The sequence below is a fragment of the Lagenorhynchus albirostris genome, chromosome 17 (genome assembly GCF_949774975.1).
Source record: "Lagenorhynchus albirostris chromosome 17, mLagAlb1.1, whole genome shotgun sequence".
Classification (NCBI taxonomy): Eukaryota; Metazoa; Chordata; class Mammalia; order Artiodactyla; family Delphinidae; genus Lagenorhynchus; species Lagenorhynchus albirostris.
Window position 1 is genome coordinate 23,823,268 of NC_083111.1, and position 19,118 is coordinate 23,842,385.

General features: G+C 45.6%; 1 protein-coding gene across 11 annotated transcripts in view; it reads right to left on the bottom strand.

The window, feature by feature from the left end:
• PAG1 (phosphoprotein membrane anchor with glycosphingolipid microdomains 1) overlaps nt 1-19,118 on the bottom strand; it is a 143,430-nt gene that overhangs the window by 20,880 nt on the left and 103,432 nt on the right. For 8 of the 11 annotated variants that reach the window (XM_060128026.1, XM_060128028.1, XM_060128022.1 and 5 more), the window contains 3 exons: nt 5,467-5,672; nt 3,766-3,817; nt 23-119 (listed from right to left, as the gene is read on the bottom strand). In XM_060128026.1, coding sequence (XP_059984009.1) covers nt 23-119; nt 3,766-3,817; nt 5,467-5,591 — 274 coding nt within the window. In that variant the 5' untranslated portion in view covers nt 5,592-5,672. Of the gene's footprint in view, nt 1-22; nt 120-3,095; nt 3,450-3,765; nt 3,818-5,466; nt 5,673-19,118 lie in introns of those variants that run through there. The other 3 variants (XM_060128030.1, XM_060128029.1, XM_060128031.1) reach the window with 2 other exon arrangements.

Sequence of the window (19,118 nt, forward strand, 5' to 3'; positions counted from 1 at the left end):
CTGGTATTTCTGCAGAACTTACTGTCACCGTTGGTGAGTGCCCCGTTCTGTTCACTGCTGGCAGGCGCGTCTGTGGCCAGGCTGGTAACTGAACGGCTGAACATCTCCTTGTCGGAAGGCTGCAGAAACAAAGGCACCAAAAGGATCAGACTGCGTGGCAGAGGAGAATATCCACGGCTTTTTTTTGGGGGAGGGGGTATTTTTAAAAATTAATTAATTAATTATTTTTGCCAAACCGCACAGCTTGTGGGATCTTAGTTCCCCAACCAGGGATTGAACCCTGGCCCTCGGCAGTGAGAGTACAGAGTCCTAACCACTGGACCGCCAGGGAATTCCCTCCATGGTTTCTTCTAAAAATGAAAACAACCACAACAAAACCCAAATCCACTGCTTAGATTTAAGTTAAGCGAAACGAAAGAAAATCGAGTTCCTCAGTTGCACTAGTCACATTTCATGGGCTCAGTGGCTACACGGGGACAGTGGTTACCCTATCAGTGCAGTTACAGAACACTTCCATCTTGGTGGAAGGTTCTATTGGACAGGGCCGTCCTGGGAATCTTCCGAGGCCGCCATCCACAGAGCTTCCCATCTGGTAATCACAAAGAGGCTATGGTAGGTTGTGGAGTCTCAGGTCCCTTATCTCAAGGTGAGGGGGATCAGAAGCCCCAGGGCTGATTGGAATCAGCTCCAGCAGAGAGAGGCCTCATCCTTCTACCAGGGGTGCCGGAAACGTTACCCTTTTTAAGGGTGTGTCATGCCAAGGAAAACATCACCTTTGTCATCTGAAGGGAAGGGACTTAAATCTGATCAAAGATAATGTCACTGATGTCTGAGACTCAGAAATCAGCCAAGTCTCTGCTTCAAGGTTCACCGAAACCATCATATGCTAAAAAGTAGGTTTGCAAACCTTTCTTATTCTCACAAACAAATTCAGGACGCTTGGAGGGAAGAATGGCATTGATTGTTTTCTACTGGGCTAGCCTGGGTGGACAGTACATGGCATGATACGCCAGGCTGAGCTACAGCTATGACTAGCCTGAAGGTAAAGTGGTAGCTCACATATTTCTTGAAATATGCAGCTGGTCCCACGTAGCAGCTGAATCACTGCTGATATGATCTGTTCCCCCTTCCCACTCATGGAATGCACGGCCTGCGGGACCCAGGAGGCCACACTGGACCATGTTCCAGGAGTCCACCTGGGAAGTTCTGATGTAAACAGCACCACAGCCTTGGCTAGCTGGCTTCACAAATTCTCTGACTTGGGAACCAAGTAATAATAACAGAGAGCAAATAGCTCATGCTGCGTCATGATCCAAACATGTACCGGGAGTCAGCTTTTTCAATCCCATGCAGCCCGTGAGATGGGTCGTTGTGTTAGGTTGCAGGGCGGCTGCAGACACAGGTGCCCATTCACAGGAATGACGTCACCCCTGGGCAGGAGTCAGCTGTGGGGGGAGGATGGCTCCCAGGTGGGCCCCTAACAGCACAATCAATCCGTCACAGCTGAATTATCATACTCTAGGCTCTCACCACCATTCCTTCTCTTAGCTTTTACGAGAAAACGCCTGCTGGAGCTCCAAACACAGAAGCCAGGAGGGAGCCTCTCTCTCACTGAAGCTTCAGATGCAGCCAGGAGACACCCCCCTCCCCACCGCCGGCCCTTTTCACCTTAGGATTTAAAGGCAGCTCCTCTGGGGCTGTGGAGTGGTGTGTGTCGGGGCGTGTGTCAGCCGGGATCAGGGGTGGGGAAGGCTGGCTGACTACAAGGACTTGTCAGGCCTGGGATGGAGACTGTGCAAGTTGTACAAAATTGAGAAACTAGGATAGAAGCTTGTAAAGAGAGCCATGTGATGTGTGTGTGCAAACGTGCACTCCCTTGCTCACACATTCGTATGAGAGAGGCTATGGGGGGCTATTAATGAAGGACACTGCACACGGAGAGTCAGATCTTCCTTTTATCCACCCGCCACTCTCTTCCCGTCTCACCCAGGGCTGCTGCTGGGCATTAGCAGAAGAGCAGGAACCAAAGGTCTAGAGCAGAGGTTCTCACACCTGAGCAAACATCAGGATGACCCGAGGGCTTGCTCCCAGCCTCCCCCCCCGCCCCCCGCCCGCCCCCGGGTCTTCTAACAAATGGAGATGGAAGCCTCTCCCCCAGCCCCGCGTCTCCTGCCAACGGGCACCAAGGAGAGTGGCAAGGGGAAGAAAGCTGGGGCCTGGGACCTGCACGTGGGAGAAGCCACAGTGGAGGTACCACCTCCTCTCCCACCCGCCCTCTGGGTGCCTGCACAGTGGCAATCCAACAGGGGCAGGTGGAGGCGGGGATACAGACAACCAGAGACTGGGGGCAGGTGGAAGCGGGGATACAGACAACCAGAGACTGGGGGCAGGTGAGAAGCGGGGATACAGACAACCAGAGACTGCAGTGAGGGTGACAACGGGGGTAAAAAGGAGGAGGGTGATGAGAAACCCGGCAAGCAGTGGAGGGTGTGTGTGTGTGAGCCGCCTGCATACAGAGATGAAAGGAAGGAACTCCCCAGGGGCTCCCAGGAGAGGAGGGCTGACCGCTTCGCTGCCTGGCCTGGAAGAATCCCTCAATCCTAGGGCAGGGCCCCCGGGACGCCTCCTGGGTGAGCTTGGAACCTGGCTGCTGGCTGAGTGTTTCATACCAGACCTCACATGACATACTTCAGTCATCCATCTTTCCTTTTTGCCCCTTCTTCCTCCAACCAGTTTATGCCTGATCTTGAGAAATTACGTCTGGGACAGGAAGCATCTTCACCATTTCAGCCTTGCGAATATGAGGGCGGCCCCATCCCCAGCTGCTGGAATTGCTCAGCCAGTTAAAGGCATGGGCCTGAGGGGAGAGAATGAGGTGGGACCAGGACGCCCAGCCTGCCCCCTATCTGGGTGAATCCAAGAGGCCCGCGGGGCTCGATCAGGACCCTTTAGGACACAGAGCAAGAAAACCCAGCAAGGCCAGGCCACATCTGGGATGCTGGGGGTCCCAGGCTCCAGTAAGCTTAATGATCAGCTGTTACAGGTTGAATTTTATCATCTCCAAATTCCTATATTGAAGTCCGAACTCTCAATACCTTAGACTTGGCCTCATTTGGAAACAGGATCGTTGCAGATGAAACATGTTAAGATGAGGTCATATCAGAGGCCTTAAAAAAGGGTAACTTGGGCAGAGACAGACACACATAGAGGGAAGACGGTGTGAAGAGTCACAGGGAGAACACAATGTAAGGGCAGAGATCTTCAAACCAAGCATCACTAAAGGCTGCCAACCGACCACGGTAAGCTAGGAGAGCGGCCTGTAACAGATGCGCTCTCACAGCTCTCGCAAGGAACCAACCCTGCTGCCACCTTGATCTCGAATTTCTAGCCTCTAGAACTGTGACATGATAAATTTATTAAGCCACTCAGTTTATGGTCCTTTGTTATGACAGTTCTAGCCAACTAATACACCGGCTGGAGCCCAGCAGAGGCAAAACAGAAACGTCCCTGCAGTAGGTTGGAACTATCTGAGGATCCTTCCAGCAGTGGCACAATTGCATCCGTTTCAGAAGCTCTCCCAACAACCTGGCTAATTGCACAGACCTCTAGCCATGGTGAATATAAACCTGCAGCAAGAGGACACGGCCCAGGCAGCCAGTTAACTCTGGCTGAATTGCTTCCCTGGGCTTCCTTCAGGCTGTAAGCTTGTGGGGACCTGCTTTAGATAAGCGGCTGATGCTTTAAAACTCATGCACGCGTGCTCACCACGTTCATCAGGTTCTCATGGTCTCCGCTGTGCTGTCTCGGCTTCTTTTCTCTGAAACAGAAAAGGAAACATGGCTGTAACATCCAACGTGCTATCTAAAATCAAACATACACTCCCCTTTCCTATTCAAACTTTGATCAACACTTAAATAAGCTCTCTTTTAAAAACCGGGTTTACTTTGCCAAGGAAGCAGAAGCCGGACAATTCACTCTACCCCTCCTCTGCAGGCAGCAGGGTCCCAGGGAGTCAAGTCCCAGCAAGGGGCTGGTCACCTCTCTGGACCTCCCCTTCCTCCAGGAGTAGAAAATACAAGTGAACAAGAGGACTGGGGCAGTTTCCTGAGTAGACACTGTTTATATCTAGAATACTGGAATGAGTTTTTTGTTTTTGTTTTTTGTAAGGAAATCAACAATTCTCATCTCTTCATCTTTCTTAATTCAGTCTTTGCAAAGTCACACACTGCCATGGGATTGAGAAAATAAAGAAAATACAACTTTTGGCTTGTCGGGGAGGTTACATGCCCTTAGGATGAGTCATATGTACTTGCAGTCTATGGAAAAGTCCATCCAGTAAAAATAGAATTTATTTTTACTCGGGACAGGCTAAAGAAAGCCATCAGTACTACAGGCTACCTTTCCCATAGATGTATAAGGCAACAGTGACACCTAGTGGTGGCATAAATAATTGCAAGGCAGGCCCTCCCAGGCCCAGGGGAACAAACACTCCTCTAGCTTTGCTTCTATTTTTTCATCTTTCTGGCCAGTTAGTCTCTCTCCCAGCCCTGGAGTCCTGGATCCAAACCGGGCAGGGATTTGGAGGCTACTTGTGTTCAGGGAGTCTGGATTTTCCCCTCCTGACAGAGACTTTAGGGCACAAAGCCACATCCAGACTTTTAAATGACACTTGTCCAGTCTCTCCCAAGGTTATTGAGAAGAGTTTGAAAGAAGGCTGGCTGTCAGCTGGTCTGCACTGGCTCCCAGCAGCAGCCCTCACCAGAGGGCTGTATATGTTGTAACAATGTCTGAACACCTGGAAAATCACTCCTGGTTAGAAAGGACTTTGCTTCTCTCCAAGCAAAGATCTCCTTTTCTTCTTGGTGGAGGGGTTACACATTTTATTGTATATGAGGGAGACAAAGAAGGAGGAAGAGGGGAGGGGAAAGAGAGAGAGAGAGAGAAGTATAATTCTAGAATAAGACAAGATGGTTATTTCATACACAGAATGTTTCTCTTGTAGAAAAGATGAATGTTTCTTAAGAAACTGCAGCTCTAGATAACAAATCCTTAATAAAATGACCCCCGAAAGCTACAGAGCAGCAAAAATTCTCAGTAACTCTCAAATGGCAGCAAAAAGAATATCTTTAATGCACATGATACTTAGATTTCCAAATGTCCACAGATGGAAGAAGAAAATACACATTCGGACAAGGGTGTGCTCATAAGAATAGCAAAAATTTCCTTCTGGGAAGTTTCATACATAAGGGCTCTTCCAGTTGTTCCCCAGGAAAATCAGATGTGGCTTTTCACTGAACTAATAAAAAGTGTCCTGGGCTCCTTTGCGGCAGAGAAGTCAATTCATCTAACATACGAGTTTCTGGGAATGTCTATGCAGTGAGATGCCATTCATCACAGGCTTTTTATATAGAAAGTCTTCTGGGAACATGTTATTTTAAGGCTCTAGTAGACATGCACTGCTCTCACCTGTCACAACTGGAGCACAGAAAGATGAGGAAGGTGATGAGGAAGAAGGTGACCACAGCTGCCAGGCTTCCCCACAGGGTGATCTGCATTTGTCCCCCACTCAGCAAGCTTCCCTCGGGTCCCATGGTGGGTGGGAAGTGGCACAGGCTGCTGGATTTGGTCAGTCCTTCCAAGGTGGCGACATGGGGGCAGAGGGCTGCGTCCTCCTGCAGAGAGAACAACATGTGTTTTGACAACTTCTCGCGTGAAATGCCAGAATCTGGGAGTAAGCCCCTGGTGGGGCGTGGGGTGAAGGAGGCGTTTGAGTAGAGCAGGGAGGTGTGTGCAGACTGCAGGTGTGTGCAGGTGGACTCGACTTGGAACTCCCTCTGGGCAAGTTTCCCTCTGTGGTCCAGGCCTTTGTTTTCTCACCCAAAACGCAAAGCAGGAGCGTGCAATGCCTAGCACAGTGTTTGAGGCAACGGATGTCTTGTTATTTGGATATGTTTGGGGATAGATTCTTAACGTCTTCAAATAAATTTAAGACTCCAAGTACTCCACAGCAAATGAATAAATGCTTATTTGGTTTCCCTTGCGTTTTTTTTTTTTGTGTGTGTTGTTGTTGTTTTTTGCCAGAACAGTGTAAAGCATTTATTACAGCTTTCACAAAAATGCAGTTTGCATCTTTCCCACCTGAATCCCCAACTCCCCAAACCTGCTTCTCTTCGAGAAGGTTTACGGTCAATACAATTAACGAAATGGATTGTCTTTACATTCACCTTCGTAAACAGTTAACTGTTCTGAGTATGTGACTTTATATTCAGGGCTGGCTTTCACTAAACTTTGTAAGCACTCCATAAGTCCACTTTCAAAGGGATGGCTGAAAGTCTACGCTAAGAGTGCATCACCGGCAGCAAATAAGACCTATTTATAAACAACTACAAATTGAGTATAAAAGCTAGGACTTATTAGTACCCTGCATGTGCCTGGGACTCGAGTGCTTTCCTCATTCGATCACTGCCACCAGTCTGTGAAGAAGGCACGGCTAATCCCCATTTTTCAGAGACACTAAGTTCCCCGACGGTGTCACCGCGCTCAGTGGCAGCGGAGGATATGAGACCAGCCAGCTCTGACTCCAGCGCCAGTGGTCTCAGCCCCTAGAGGGCGCTCCTTCTCACTGGGGGCTACCGCTTCCCGGTCCAGCTACAGGGCTTCTAAATGAAAATGGCCAATGAGTTCTGTGAAATATTTTAAGACTTTTAGATTTTGAAAAACAGAGTGCTATATCAAATTAACGATGATCTCTCGTCAGAGATGCCTTGTTTAAAGAACATTTGCTTTGCTCAATTCTAGAACATTCTCACTTAAACAGCCTTTAACTTCATCTCAAGATTCATGAATAAAGTCAGCCAATAAATATTTTTGTCATGATAATTCATCAAAACTCAAAACATTTTTTTTTCTTGAAAAAGACGGTTGATGTTTGCATTTCCATTTGCTTCCGTGACAGACCTGGGACTCTATGTAGCCATCACTGAGCATCAAGTCAGCACCTGGGGAGCTTAACGGAGTCACTGTGGTTCAACGAGACCAGATTTTCTCCAGGTGAAACATTTCACATTTATTTCAATATTTAAAGGCGACAAATAATAAAAAGCTGGAGAAAAAGAAATTTTATCTACAAGCATGCAGAGAGATTTCTAGATGAAATCGATTGCTTTCTATATGGCCTTGAACCAACATGAACACTTCTTAATGCTCTATAAATAAATAAATGACAACTTCCTGGGTAATACAGAACTTCTTTCTTCCTGTGTTGGTTATATATTATACCTATAAACACTACACGCATACAGGAATGGATGGTCAAATTGCCCTTGCCTGTTTGCCCCTGGACAGCTATAACTGAGTGAAAATCGCCAGCACTTCTCTTACGATTTGTTGAAACAAAGAATAATTCACTTTTAGACTACAAACGGGCACCACACGTTATTAAAATACATTCAAGCACATGAATGACGGGGACCTCTGAATATATATGAAATAAATTTTTATATCCAGATCCAGGTTCATGCATAACACATTTCAGGAGGTACAAACAAAAGATATCTGTTGTGCAGGCGTTTGTGTGTTCCTTCTTTCCTTTGCTCATTCATTCGTACAATGATTTAATCAATGTCTCTTTATAAAGTTCCCGGTTCTTAGAAAATAGTTTGCTGAGTGAATTATTCAAAAGGCACATATCTATCCAGCAGGACCCTCTCTCCATCTCTGGTACACGTTTCTCTTTTCTCTTTCTCTCTTTCTCAACAGGGGGAGGCGACAGAATATAATGAATTATGTGGTGCTCCAGCTAGCAGAACAGTGTGGGGAGAAAAAGGGCGAAAGCAGATTATTACCAGCTACTGAATAAAGGATGTAACTGAGAGAAAATGTGTCAAAACTCCTGGATCACTCCCCTTCAACCAGAATTTGCAGAAAAGCTACTGACAGAAATGCTTTTTTACAAAAGTCCTCATCGTGGACAAAAAAAATCTCACAGTGAAAAGCAAGATCATCATCTGGTACTGTTTCTGAGTCAGATTATCAATACGTTGTACCCCTCGGGGCAAGGGCTCCAATTGCGTGGGCAGCTTCCACGTCTCAGAAACCTCTACGTGCACCTCGACAGGAGCCACACAGGTCACAGCTGTGGTGGCAGTGCAGCAGGAACACCTACCCTTGCAGGGGCCAGGGGTCTACACACACGTGACCTCCCTCCCAGTGGGGTTGTTCCAGTTTTAGAGAAGGTCTGCACCACTGGTACTCTCCTCTCCTGGTCTCTTTCTCTTTCTGGTCTCCTGTTTCCGTCATTCTCCTGCCCATTTCTTCCCTGGTCATCTCCTTCTTAAATTTTAGTGGCTTATTTACTATTGAGACATGGCTGCCTCCCCCCACCAACCCAGTGTGTGTAGACGGACTGTCCCCACCATGTGTGTAGACGGACTAGCCCTCCCGTGTGTTTTGATGAACTGCGCCCCCCAGTGTGTGTAAATGGCCTACTTCCCCCTCTTTCCCCACCATGTGTGTAGATAGACTTTCCCCTTCCCCCGCCCCATTTGTGTAGATGGACGACTCCCTCCCTCCACCGCATATGTAGATTACCCCCTCACCGTGTGTAGCCGGACTGCCCCTCCCCCATGTGTGTAGAGAAGCGCTAACACCCATAACGGATGTACGCGTTATGACTTCCACATTCCTCCCTCTTGGTGGAGATGAGAGTGGAAGCCCTGTGTGGATGGTCCAGGGCTTTCCAAGAAGTGGAATGGACTTTCCCCCCAAGGCTGGACCCTCCTGCACTGGTTTCACTGAACTTAAATGCAGTGTTCAGGGTTCTTTCGTGGAGTTCATTTTGAGCAGGGCGGGGCATAGGTGTCCTTCCCTGAGACTCAAGGCTTCTCTCAGGATTAGCGACAGAGAGAGAGAATGAGGACAGCGAGGCACTGGGTCCGGGAAGTAAGAAGTCACCCTGAAAAGGAAGGGCCCCCGAAGGAGCGAGGGTTTTCTATATTATACACTGTGCGCCTTTACCAACCAGGTCCACGTGGAAAAGATAATCCAAGGCTGCGGAGTCCCTGATGTTGTTACCGGCCTTGGGGACCAGCTACTTTTCTGCTAATTCCTATATCAAGTAAGATGTTTCCTGAGCATCCAGCATCAACCCACACCAGCAGAAATACATGAACAATTTGGGGCGATCTCTCACGATTTTTTCAAGGAGATATTTAAGCCTATTTCTCTCCATCCTGTTCCTACCCGTCTCAATAAAATTGCATTCAATTATAGAATACTGTTTCTTCAAAGTTAAAAAAATACCCCATTGTCAGACCACATGTGTAAATATTCTATGAGTTATTCAACATAGAGCAAAGGATGACCATTTACCGTACCTCAGCAAACATTTATTACAGCACCTGAATGCCCCACTAAGATGTGTTGCAAAAGTTCATAATACTAATGAAATAGCAGATTTAGTTTAATAGTTGTACATCATTTTTTTTGTTTTAGAATAGGTTTCACCATTGGTTGCACTGACGTTCAATCATGACCAGTGACTGTAATTTAATGCATGATATTGACAAGAGGCAGTGGCATTTCGCCCACCCCGCAATTTTATATCATTTCAGAGTACTGTGGGAAATTGTCATTTGGCCCTGAGAAAGGTCGATGCCTGAGTTTATAGGACTGCTTTTGGGGATTCTTTTAGAAGTAGGGTTGGATAACTATTTCGGACTAAAAGCTCCATAATCACTCATACTTTTGTATCCATTCCTTTCACGATTTTAATCAATAAGTGATTCAATCTTGAGAAAAACCGAGGGCCTTTTACTTTAAAAGCAGGTGCCACATTTAACCACAAGGGGGCAGTATAATTCTATTCTCAGCCCTCCAGGACGGACCTCAGTTATTCTTGCTGTCGGTGCCTCTGCTGAGCCTTTTAACTGTCTTCATTAGCCTGGACTATCGCCACCCCAATCAATTCCAACAAAAAAGAAAGCAAAAACCGGATGAAATGAAGGAAAGTTGCAGGCCAACTACCAGCTATTTCTTTGTTTAGCCAAACACATTTAACAGGTAGGTGCTCTGATCGCTGCAAATTCTGTATAATTTGGTAGAGCTGGGATGGCCGGTGAGATTAGCTATAGAAGCAGACACTTAGTTCCTCTGAAGCCGGTTGAGGTCAGTAATGATGGTCATTACCATTTTATAGCTGTCCTAGTTGACTCATAATTAAGCATATTGGAAACCACCTCCACATGACTCCTCACCAATGGCCGAAATGAGGAGGTCAAGGACCCATCGCCATGGGAACGCCTCCTTCCCGGGTCATCACCAGGTGTGGGAACCATGTGGTAAAATGACACTTTACGAGCAACAGATTTTAACCAAACGCCTAAATCCTTTGCTGGGCTTCTGTCCTGTGAGGCACGTGGGCAGATGCACAGGCTATGGAAGCATGAACCTCTCCACTGAAGTCTCCGGTCTCCTGAAAGGGTTTTAAGCTCAAGTATTCAAATTCGGGTCAATTTCTCTTCCGACCAAAGGGGCTCTGCTATAGGTAAGCTTTGTGCACTGAACTCTGTGTGAGAGTCAAGCGGGTCTGCTGTAAACACGGAGCCATGTCTGTCCACCAGGGTCCTGCTAAGGCCCAAGGGTCTCTGCCATACCAGTTGTTACAAACATATCCCTGTTTCTCTCTTTCCCTGAGTCGGGGGGAAACACACCCAAAGAGCAGAAGGTGGTAAAGGACTCCAAGGTAAGATTTTCTTTACGGTTTCCCGAATCATTTTATTTACATCACTATGGAGCAGTATCTTGACGTTTCTTCCTGCAGCGGCTTGAAGCGCGAGAGAAAGGAACCTGGGGAGCCTTGACAACACCAAACTGGCCCTGCTGCCATCAAGGCTTGCTGCTGCTGTGGAAAGAGCAAGGCGTTCATCCCAAGAGCGGGTTATAAATCCTTCAGGCCATCTGTAAGCGTAACCTGATTTCTTCTTGTGCATATTAAACCTGTTGAACCCCATGGGAAATGGGAAATCTGACCCTTTGGGAGTGTGTGTGTGTGGCTGTCACTTGTCTTCAAAAATACATTAAACTTACATTACAGAAGTAATATAGTTTATTGCTTATCAAAGCTCTGCTGCCGTTTTGGTTTTTGCCTTCAGAAAAGCCAAAAGGCGAGTGACTTTGGTGGGTAAGGAATGCCTTCTAAGGTTGTTCCTCCTATCCTGACTTGAAAACCAATTCCCAAGGCTCATTTTTTTTATTTTTAATGGTAAATCTCATGAGAGAACAGGAGAGGGAGACAGAGAGAGAGAGAGAGAGAGAGAGAAAATGATTCTGACAGACATGGGGGAGGAATCCAGGTATAGGGTCTTCAATTTGCATAAGCAAGTCTCAATGGGCTGTTTCACAAAGTGTGCAGTTTGAACTTTAGGCTCTAGTTCTTCCTGCCTTGCACGTTTGCTCATCTGATCTGAATGAAAAGTTCCTTGAGGGCAGGGATATATCCATCTTGTATCCCACCACATTCTCAGCATCTCCATGAGCTGGCAAACAGGAGACAGTCAAGACATTTTTACTGAATACATGTTACTGCAAAGGGAGGATTCGCAAGCTGACTCTCAAAATGCAAGTTTAATGAATAATTTATTAGGTAAGGGAGAGAAGGAGAATAAAAGAGAAGAGCACATCAGGCAAACAATTAAAAATTAAGCCAAGTATGTCTTAAGGCAAAACCTTAGCTCTGGAACAAACACAGCCACCTGCCTCTTTTGTACTGTCACCAAAGCAGCCTGAGGTCTCTTGAAAAAGGTCCCAGCACTGGAATTACTTGCTTCTCTGTACGTGAATCCTCACCACCCTTACCAGGTCTCCACACTGGTGATCTCAATGTATCCCCAACCTTGGCGTCCCTCTGGCCCCTTCTCAGCGATGACACGTCACGCCTCCCTCCTCTCCTAGGAATCTGGTACACACCTCTCTCTTCCCTCCCTCACAGTCCTGGGTCTTACATTTCTCAAAGGAAAGGGGAGCCCTAACTATTCTTGGCCATCTTCGCACATTTTCATCCAATGGAAGCCTAACCATCCCTCAGGTTTCAGCTTAAATGTCACTTCCTTGGAGCAGCTTTTCTAACGCTGTTTCCCCCTCCCCAGTTTAGTTTAGGCCCCCTGACTTTTTTTTTTTTTTAACAAGCTTTTCCCTTCATAGCATCACTCAAGAGTAGAGTGATGAAGCCCTTTGTATGTCTCTTCCACCGGTCCAAGCTCCAAGAGGGAGGCTGTGGAGAGACGTATCTTGTTCGCAGCTGTAGTCCTAGTGTGTGGCACACAGTAGGCACTTAATACATAAGTTGAATGAATTAATAATGAGTAAATAATTCCAAAGATCCAAGAGGAGGTGGATACTGACTTGGCCTTCAGAGACGGTTAAGAATCAGAAGAAATTTTTTCTCAGTCTTCTCAAACAAGGCTGAAATTTCTTGGGGATGTGAGGGGTTCCAGAAGCTGGCTTGCCTGCTTGACTAGCTGGTGGGGAAATCTCCATGGTGCTGCCTCCATCCTACACATGATCGACCGGCTCTCCCCACGTTCCCCTCAGGATCCTGAAGGGGCCCAGTGTATATCAGTTTCGACTCGTAGGCTTGAAATAAAAAAAAAAAAACATGGCCATCCCCACCATGTTCATAACCCCCAGGTGTCCGCCCACCTGGGACAAGAGCAGGCAGGTGAGGACATGGGAGCCACGCCATCTTTCTGGCAGGCTCAACTTCACGCGGTCGTGACTTGTTTCCGGCACCAGAGAGAAGAACGCTCCCTCTCCTCCGATTCGCCCACTGTTCACTCCCAGCCATGTCACCATGGGTCTCCCTTCCAAGGGAACTAGTGCACTTTGCAGCCCTGGCACCATCTTCTTCGCTGGAGTCCGGTGGGGATGTGCTGTTTACACACGGGCCAGTTTACTGAGGTGGGACTTTTATTTATTTTTATTTTAAAAATTTATTTTCTTGAAGTATAGTTGTACAGCAAAGTGATTCAGTTATACATATATATATATTCTTTTTCATATTCTTTTCCATTATGGTTTATCACAGGATATTGAATATAGTTCCCTGTGCTATACAGTAGGACCTTGTTGTTTACCCATTCTGTATATAATAGCTTGTATCTGCTAACCCCGAACAACTCCCAACCCACCCCTCCCCCAGCCCCCTCCCCCTTGGCAACCACAAGTCTGTTCTCTATGTGAGGTCAGGACTCTGTTAAGCACTTCTTTGCCTGTTTTTATTTGGTTTCTGACGCACGGGTGATTCAGACACTTGTTAAAAAAGTAGTAGTAAAAGACTTAACCAAAGAAAAACAAAACAAAAAAACACCCAAAACCCTTCAGTGTCTTTGATGAGAGGTTCAGAAATTTACCATGTGACATAAACGCCTCTCAAATCCTCCACTCACGGACCATGATATTTAAAAGATCAGATTCATTTTAACACTTGAACTGTGGTTGGACACTAATTACAAGTGCTCCAGTATCTGTCACATCCCAATTAGCTTCTACCAAGCCCTCACCTAACAATGCTACCTCATGGAGATTGTACAGCAAAGGATGCTTATTCTGGGAAAAGGAAACCTTCAGGATGGAAGAAGTGGAATTTCAGAGTTAGATAGCAATTTAAGCCACATCCCAGAGGAATCCCAGTTCGTAGTACTGGTTCCATTGTGAGTTAGATCAGCCACACCTTCTGATGTACCCGGATGTAAGGACTCTGAGGTAAGAGTTAATATTCTACCCAGGCACCAGCAAGAAGGTAGCGTGACATTACCCAGTGCTCAACACATCAAGGCAATCTTTAATTCTCATCTTTCCTACATTTAAAAAACATTAAGAATTCTTTACATTATAAAACTGGCCGACAAAGTGCTTTTCATTGACCTCTAGAAAGCAAAATCTTCAAAAACCATCCCTGCGAGTTACTTGCCGGTGTTCCCAGAAACTACTTAGGGAGACAGAGTGACAGCTTGATTACAATGAGTCAGAATTTGTGTTTGAAAATGTAGGTACTCCGGGCTCACCCTCAAGGCTTTCTGCCAGGAGGGTGGGGGGAGCAGATGACTCAGGGAGTGTGACTCCCAAGCTCCTTATAGAGGAAGTGACAGGGCCATGGACCTTGTAGGGCAGAGCTCCTCCAAAGGTGGTTCTGGAGCAGAAGCCTCACCATCATCTGGGAACTTGTTTAAAATGCAGAATTCAGGGCCTTCTCAGAAAGTCTGGGGTGAGGTCTGGCAATCTCTGTTTTAACAAGCCCTCCAGGTGACTGTGATGCATGCCGAAACTGGAGAAGGCTGTTCTAGAATAGCACCTTCCTTCCTCTCCAGATCACCTGGGGATCTTGTTAAGCAGCAGATTCTGAATCCTGCGTTTCTTTCTTTTTTTTCAGTTTTAATTTTTTTTTTAACTAAAGTATAGTTCATTTACAATGTTGTGTACATTTCTGCTGTACAGCAAAGTGATTCAGTTATACATATATTTGCATTTTTTTTCATATTCTTTTCCATTCTGGTTTCCCATAGGATATTGAATATAGTTCTCTGTGCTATACAGTAGAACCTTGTTGTTTATCCAGCCTATATATAATAGTTTGCATCTGCTAATCCCAACCTCCCACTCCATCCCTCCCTCAACCCCCTTCCCCTTGGTAACCACCAGTCTGTTCTCTATGTTCTTGTGAATCCTGCATCTCTATTCGGCCCTCAGGGGAGGTCTAGGCTGCTGGTCTGAGGGCCATGTATGAATAATACTAGCGTAGATGTTCATCTTCCTTCAACTAGGGTTGAAGGGTCACTGAGCCAGATCCCTGGGGCTGAAACTTGGCCTTCATCTTCCTTAAAGTTAGGTGAGATGAGGTCAGAGCTCCTGTGTCCTGGGAGCCTTCTGGATTCCCATAGAAGCACACAAATAAAAGGCTGCCCTTTACAGAGTCTAATGAGACAAGTCACTGATGTGTGGCGGCACAGACCCAGCTTCTGCTCCATCCCTTTCCACTACACTGCTCTGCGGCCTGGAATGAGCCCGCACCTCCTGTGCCTCAGTTTATCCTTCTGAAAAGTGAGGTCATTTATAAAGTTTCTTTCCAGCTCTGAGATTCCATTATAAAAGTAGCCAGTGATTCCTAAGTTTTACGACCCAAATCCAGAACTTTCCACACAAAGGGAAGTATTGACCCAGCAAGAACTGGAAATTCTCAGTGTGATCAATAGTTTCAACTCCCCAGGAAACACAGTCTCAATAATTAATGGGAAAACCTGATAAGGCCACACCAGTCACACAGATGTCAGGAGGGGACACCATGGGCGGTCTTCACGGTCAGGGTCCAGCGCCGGAGGTCAATCCTGACACCCCCAGAACATCAACAGCACATCTGGCAGCGACACCAGGCACAATGGCTGCAGAGCAGACGATGAGTCTCTTAATTTTCTCATTCGCGTGTAGTTGATATATTTACACATTTATGATTCATACTTATAAAAGCCTTTCAACAAAGTGTGAAGATCAAACCAAAGTACGCAGACGGGTGTGCAGAGGTAACTTAGAGAGAAGATGCGGCTGCTGGAAGCTTCTGAGGCTTTTTAAAGGCATATGCCCTAACTTAGGAAAATCTTACAAAGACAGCAAGTCTGAAAGGGATCCATCTAATTTCCAATCTCAGTACTTGACAAGCCTGAGGAGATTCCAAATGTGACAGAACATTCTGGAGACTTTCTCTGTCTTTATTATGAAAGATGCTCAGCTCTTTGGGGGTGGCTTCATTCGTTTCTTGACTAATACCTCCAATGTTTCTTACTCTTTGACACTAAGGCACAAACTGTATTTTACTCTTTGACACTCAGCAATCCACTGAACAAATAATTGCTAAATACCTACTCTGTGCCAAGGACTGTTTCATCTTCTAGTCACACCTTAAATATGAGATGACACTAGTCTGTTGCGATTCAGTTGCAAAATTCAACTGGCAAGAGGTGAAAAATCTTTAGAATTAAGTTCCTAATACAGAGATATATTTTGATCACAGATGAAAAACGATTTATTGTTGAATTCCAAGCACGGGAAGTCAGGGGAAAAAAAAGCCGGAAGTCCTTTCATTTCCACCATATTGCATGAGAAACAACATCCAGCCACAATAATTGTAGCGTGATTCCGTTCAGCTTGACAGCAGAGGCGCTGTGGCATTGACGCAGCTGCAGTGCCCTTGGACTGATGTTGTTTCAAGCTGAGAACTGTCCTCATTGTGTCTGGTGGATTCCAAAGGCAGCCTTTGCATGAGTTCGGGGTGGACAGGACCACCACCAGGGACCCACGCACCCACCCATCCCAGTCAGGGTCAGCCAACTGCTGAGGATGGGTCAGATTTCAAGGACCTGGGAGGGTACCTGTAGAGAGTACCCCTCCCCGTCCCCCCACCCCCTAATGGAAGAAAACTGCTTTCACTTTACAGTGAAAGCAAAGCTTAAAAAAACATTCATGCAAGAAGTGGCACAAGCATTTAAAATCCCATTAAGGCATAAATGACAGAACAGAGCAATTCACCTAGTGAGGACAAGGGAGGGAAGGAGAAGGTGAGAGGGCTGAGGCCAGAGTGCAGACACACTGTACGTGGAGGGAGGCAAGGGGAACAGACTCGGAGGACTTTTCTGGTAATTTTTTTCTGCTTTACCATTTTGTTTACAGCTGGCTTTACTCCATGGGGTACTTTGGGAGTTTAAGAATGACATGTGTATGTACATGTCTACGTACTTCAGCACATTTATTTTCTTCTTCTCCTTTGCCCACTTTAGGGAAGACAACACTCTGTCGACAGAGATGGGGAGATGGGTATAACAGAATGGCAACCCCTGTGGAGATTCTGTTCTTACAAGGTGTGACATGACTAACCATCAGAACCTGTCACATTCTTTGTAAGAGGTCTGTGTTCATTACAATGGCCATTAATATCATGGACAGCCAAAAACACTTCGAACTAGATACAGAAGGCAATGCGGAGTATTTAAGAAGATGTGGTAAGAAGATGTGGTGTATATACATGTATATATATTATATATACACACACACAATGAAATATTACTTAGTCATAAAAAAGAATGAAATATTGCCATCTGCAGCAACATGGATGGACCCAGAGAATATCATACCAAGTGAAGTAAGTCAAAGACAAATATTATATAATACCTCTTATATGCAGAATCTAAAAAATAATGCAAATGAATCTATATACAGAACAGAAACAGACTCACAGACATAGAAAACAATCTTACGGTTACCAAAGGGGAAAGCAGGAGTTGGAGGGAGGGATAAATTAGCTGTTTGGGATTAATAGATACACACCACTATACGTAAAATAGATAAGCAGCAAAGATTTACTGTATAGCAGAGAGAAGCGGAAAATAATCTGAAAAAATATATATATAACTGAATCCCTTTGCTGTACACTTGAAACTAACACAATACTGTAAATCAACTCTATTTAAATTTTAAAAAGTTGTTTCAAAAAATAAAGGCGGAATATTACTTAGCCATAAAAAGAAACAAAATTGAGTTATTTGTACTGAGGCGGATGGACCTAGAGTCTGTCATACAGAGTGAAGTAAGTCAGAAAGAGAAAAACAAATACTGTATGCTAACACATGTATATGGAATCTAAAAAAAAAAATGGTTCTGATGAACGTAGGGGCAGGACAGGAATAAAGACACAGACGTAGAGAATGGACTTGAGGACATAGGGAGGGGGAAGGGTAAGCTGGGACGCAGTGAGAGAGTGGCATGGACATATATACACTACCAAATGTAAAACAGATAGCTAGTGGGAAGCAACCGCATAGCACAGGGAGATCAGCTCCGTACTTTGTGACCACCTAGAGGGGTGGTATAGGGAGGGTGGGAGGGAGACGCAAGAGGGAGGGGTTATGGGGATATATGTATACATATATCTGATTCACTTTGCTATACAGAAGAAACTAACACAACATTGTAAAGCAATTATACTCCAATAAAGATGTTAAAAAATAATAAAAAATAAAGGCAATATGGAATAAACTGTAGGGTCTTGAGTAGAGACATGGCAGGATAGAAGAGTATCTCATTTGTGAGCAGAATATTTTCTCAACTTCAGTGGATGAGTGTTTTGACTGTGGCCCTACCAAATAACTAGCCTCGACTGGTATCAAAGGGCACGGCCTCCAGGCCCCTCCATCTCTCAGCCCCATTGGTTTCATCTGGCTTCCTTCCCAGGCCACGTGAGAGCATCAGCCATTGCAGAGGTGCCCCCCCCCCCAAACCCCCTCAGTCCTGCTCACAACCCGCTGGGCACTTGTTACACTGCTGATGCCAAGGCCTGACCCTCAGATATTCTGATATAATACAGCTGCAGTGGAGACCAAGAATCTGTATTTTTAACACGTGTCCTAAGTGATCCTAACATTAAGTAGCTCGCTGAAAACGCCAGGCTCTGAATTTGTTACAAGTCCTACAGGAATCCCAGTGAGGTGGAAGTTACTCATCTTAAAGTCTTTGGGGGATCAGAATTACTCAGAACTGACATCATTTGGCCAGGGGAATCACTGTAGCAGGAATTAGGAAAGTGTGAGAGGAAACGTCTGTGTAAACGTGGTTCCTACAAGCTGTATCATTTCCATTGGTTCACCCTATGAAAGGAAAAATCTAATCCTATGTTGAGTCCCAGGGGGCAGGGGTAGTGAAACTCCTAGGAAATCCACTGGGAGGTCTCTGCAGGGCATTTCTTCCCTTACAATGCCACGTAGCTAATGTGATTATAAGACCTAATGAACTGAGACTAATGCAGTTTTGAAAATCTTCATAGCTAATGAAAAATCACATCTTCTCCCTCAAGATTTCCCATTTTTTTCTGTTTGTAAATCATGAATGAAACGAAGACGTGGGTGAAGGCTGTGTTTGTGGTCTTTATAATTTGAAGAGTTTGTTATTTTGAATGTCACAGTGGTTTCCAAGTGGAAGGGTCACATTTGGAATTTACATTATATGCCACAGTATTAAGAATGTTTTGGAGAGACCTAGAATATGGATTTATAACACTGATATTTAAAAGAGAGTCTTTCCCC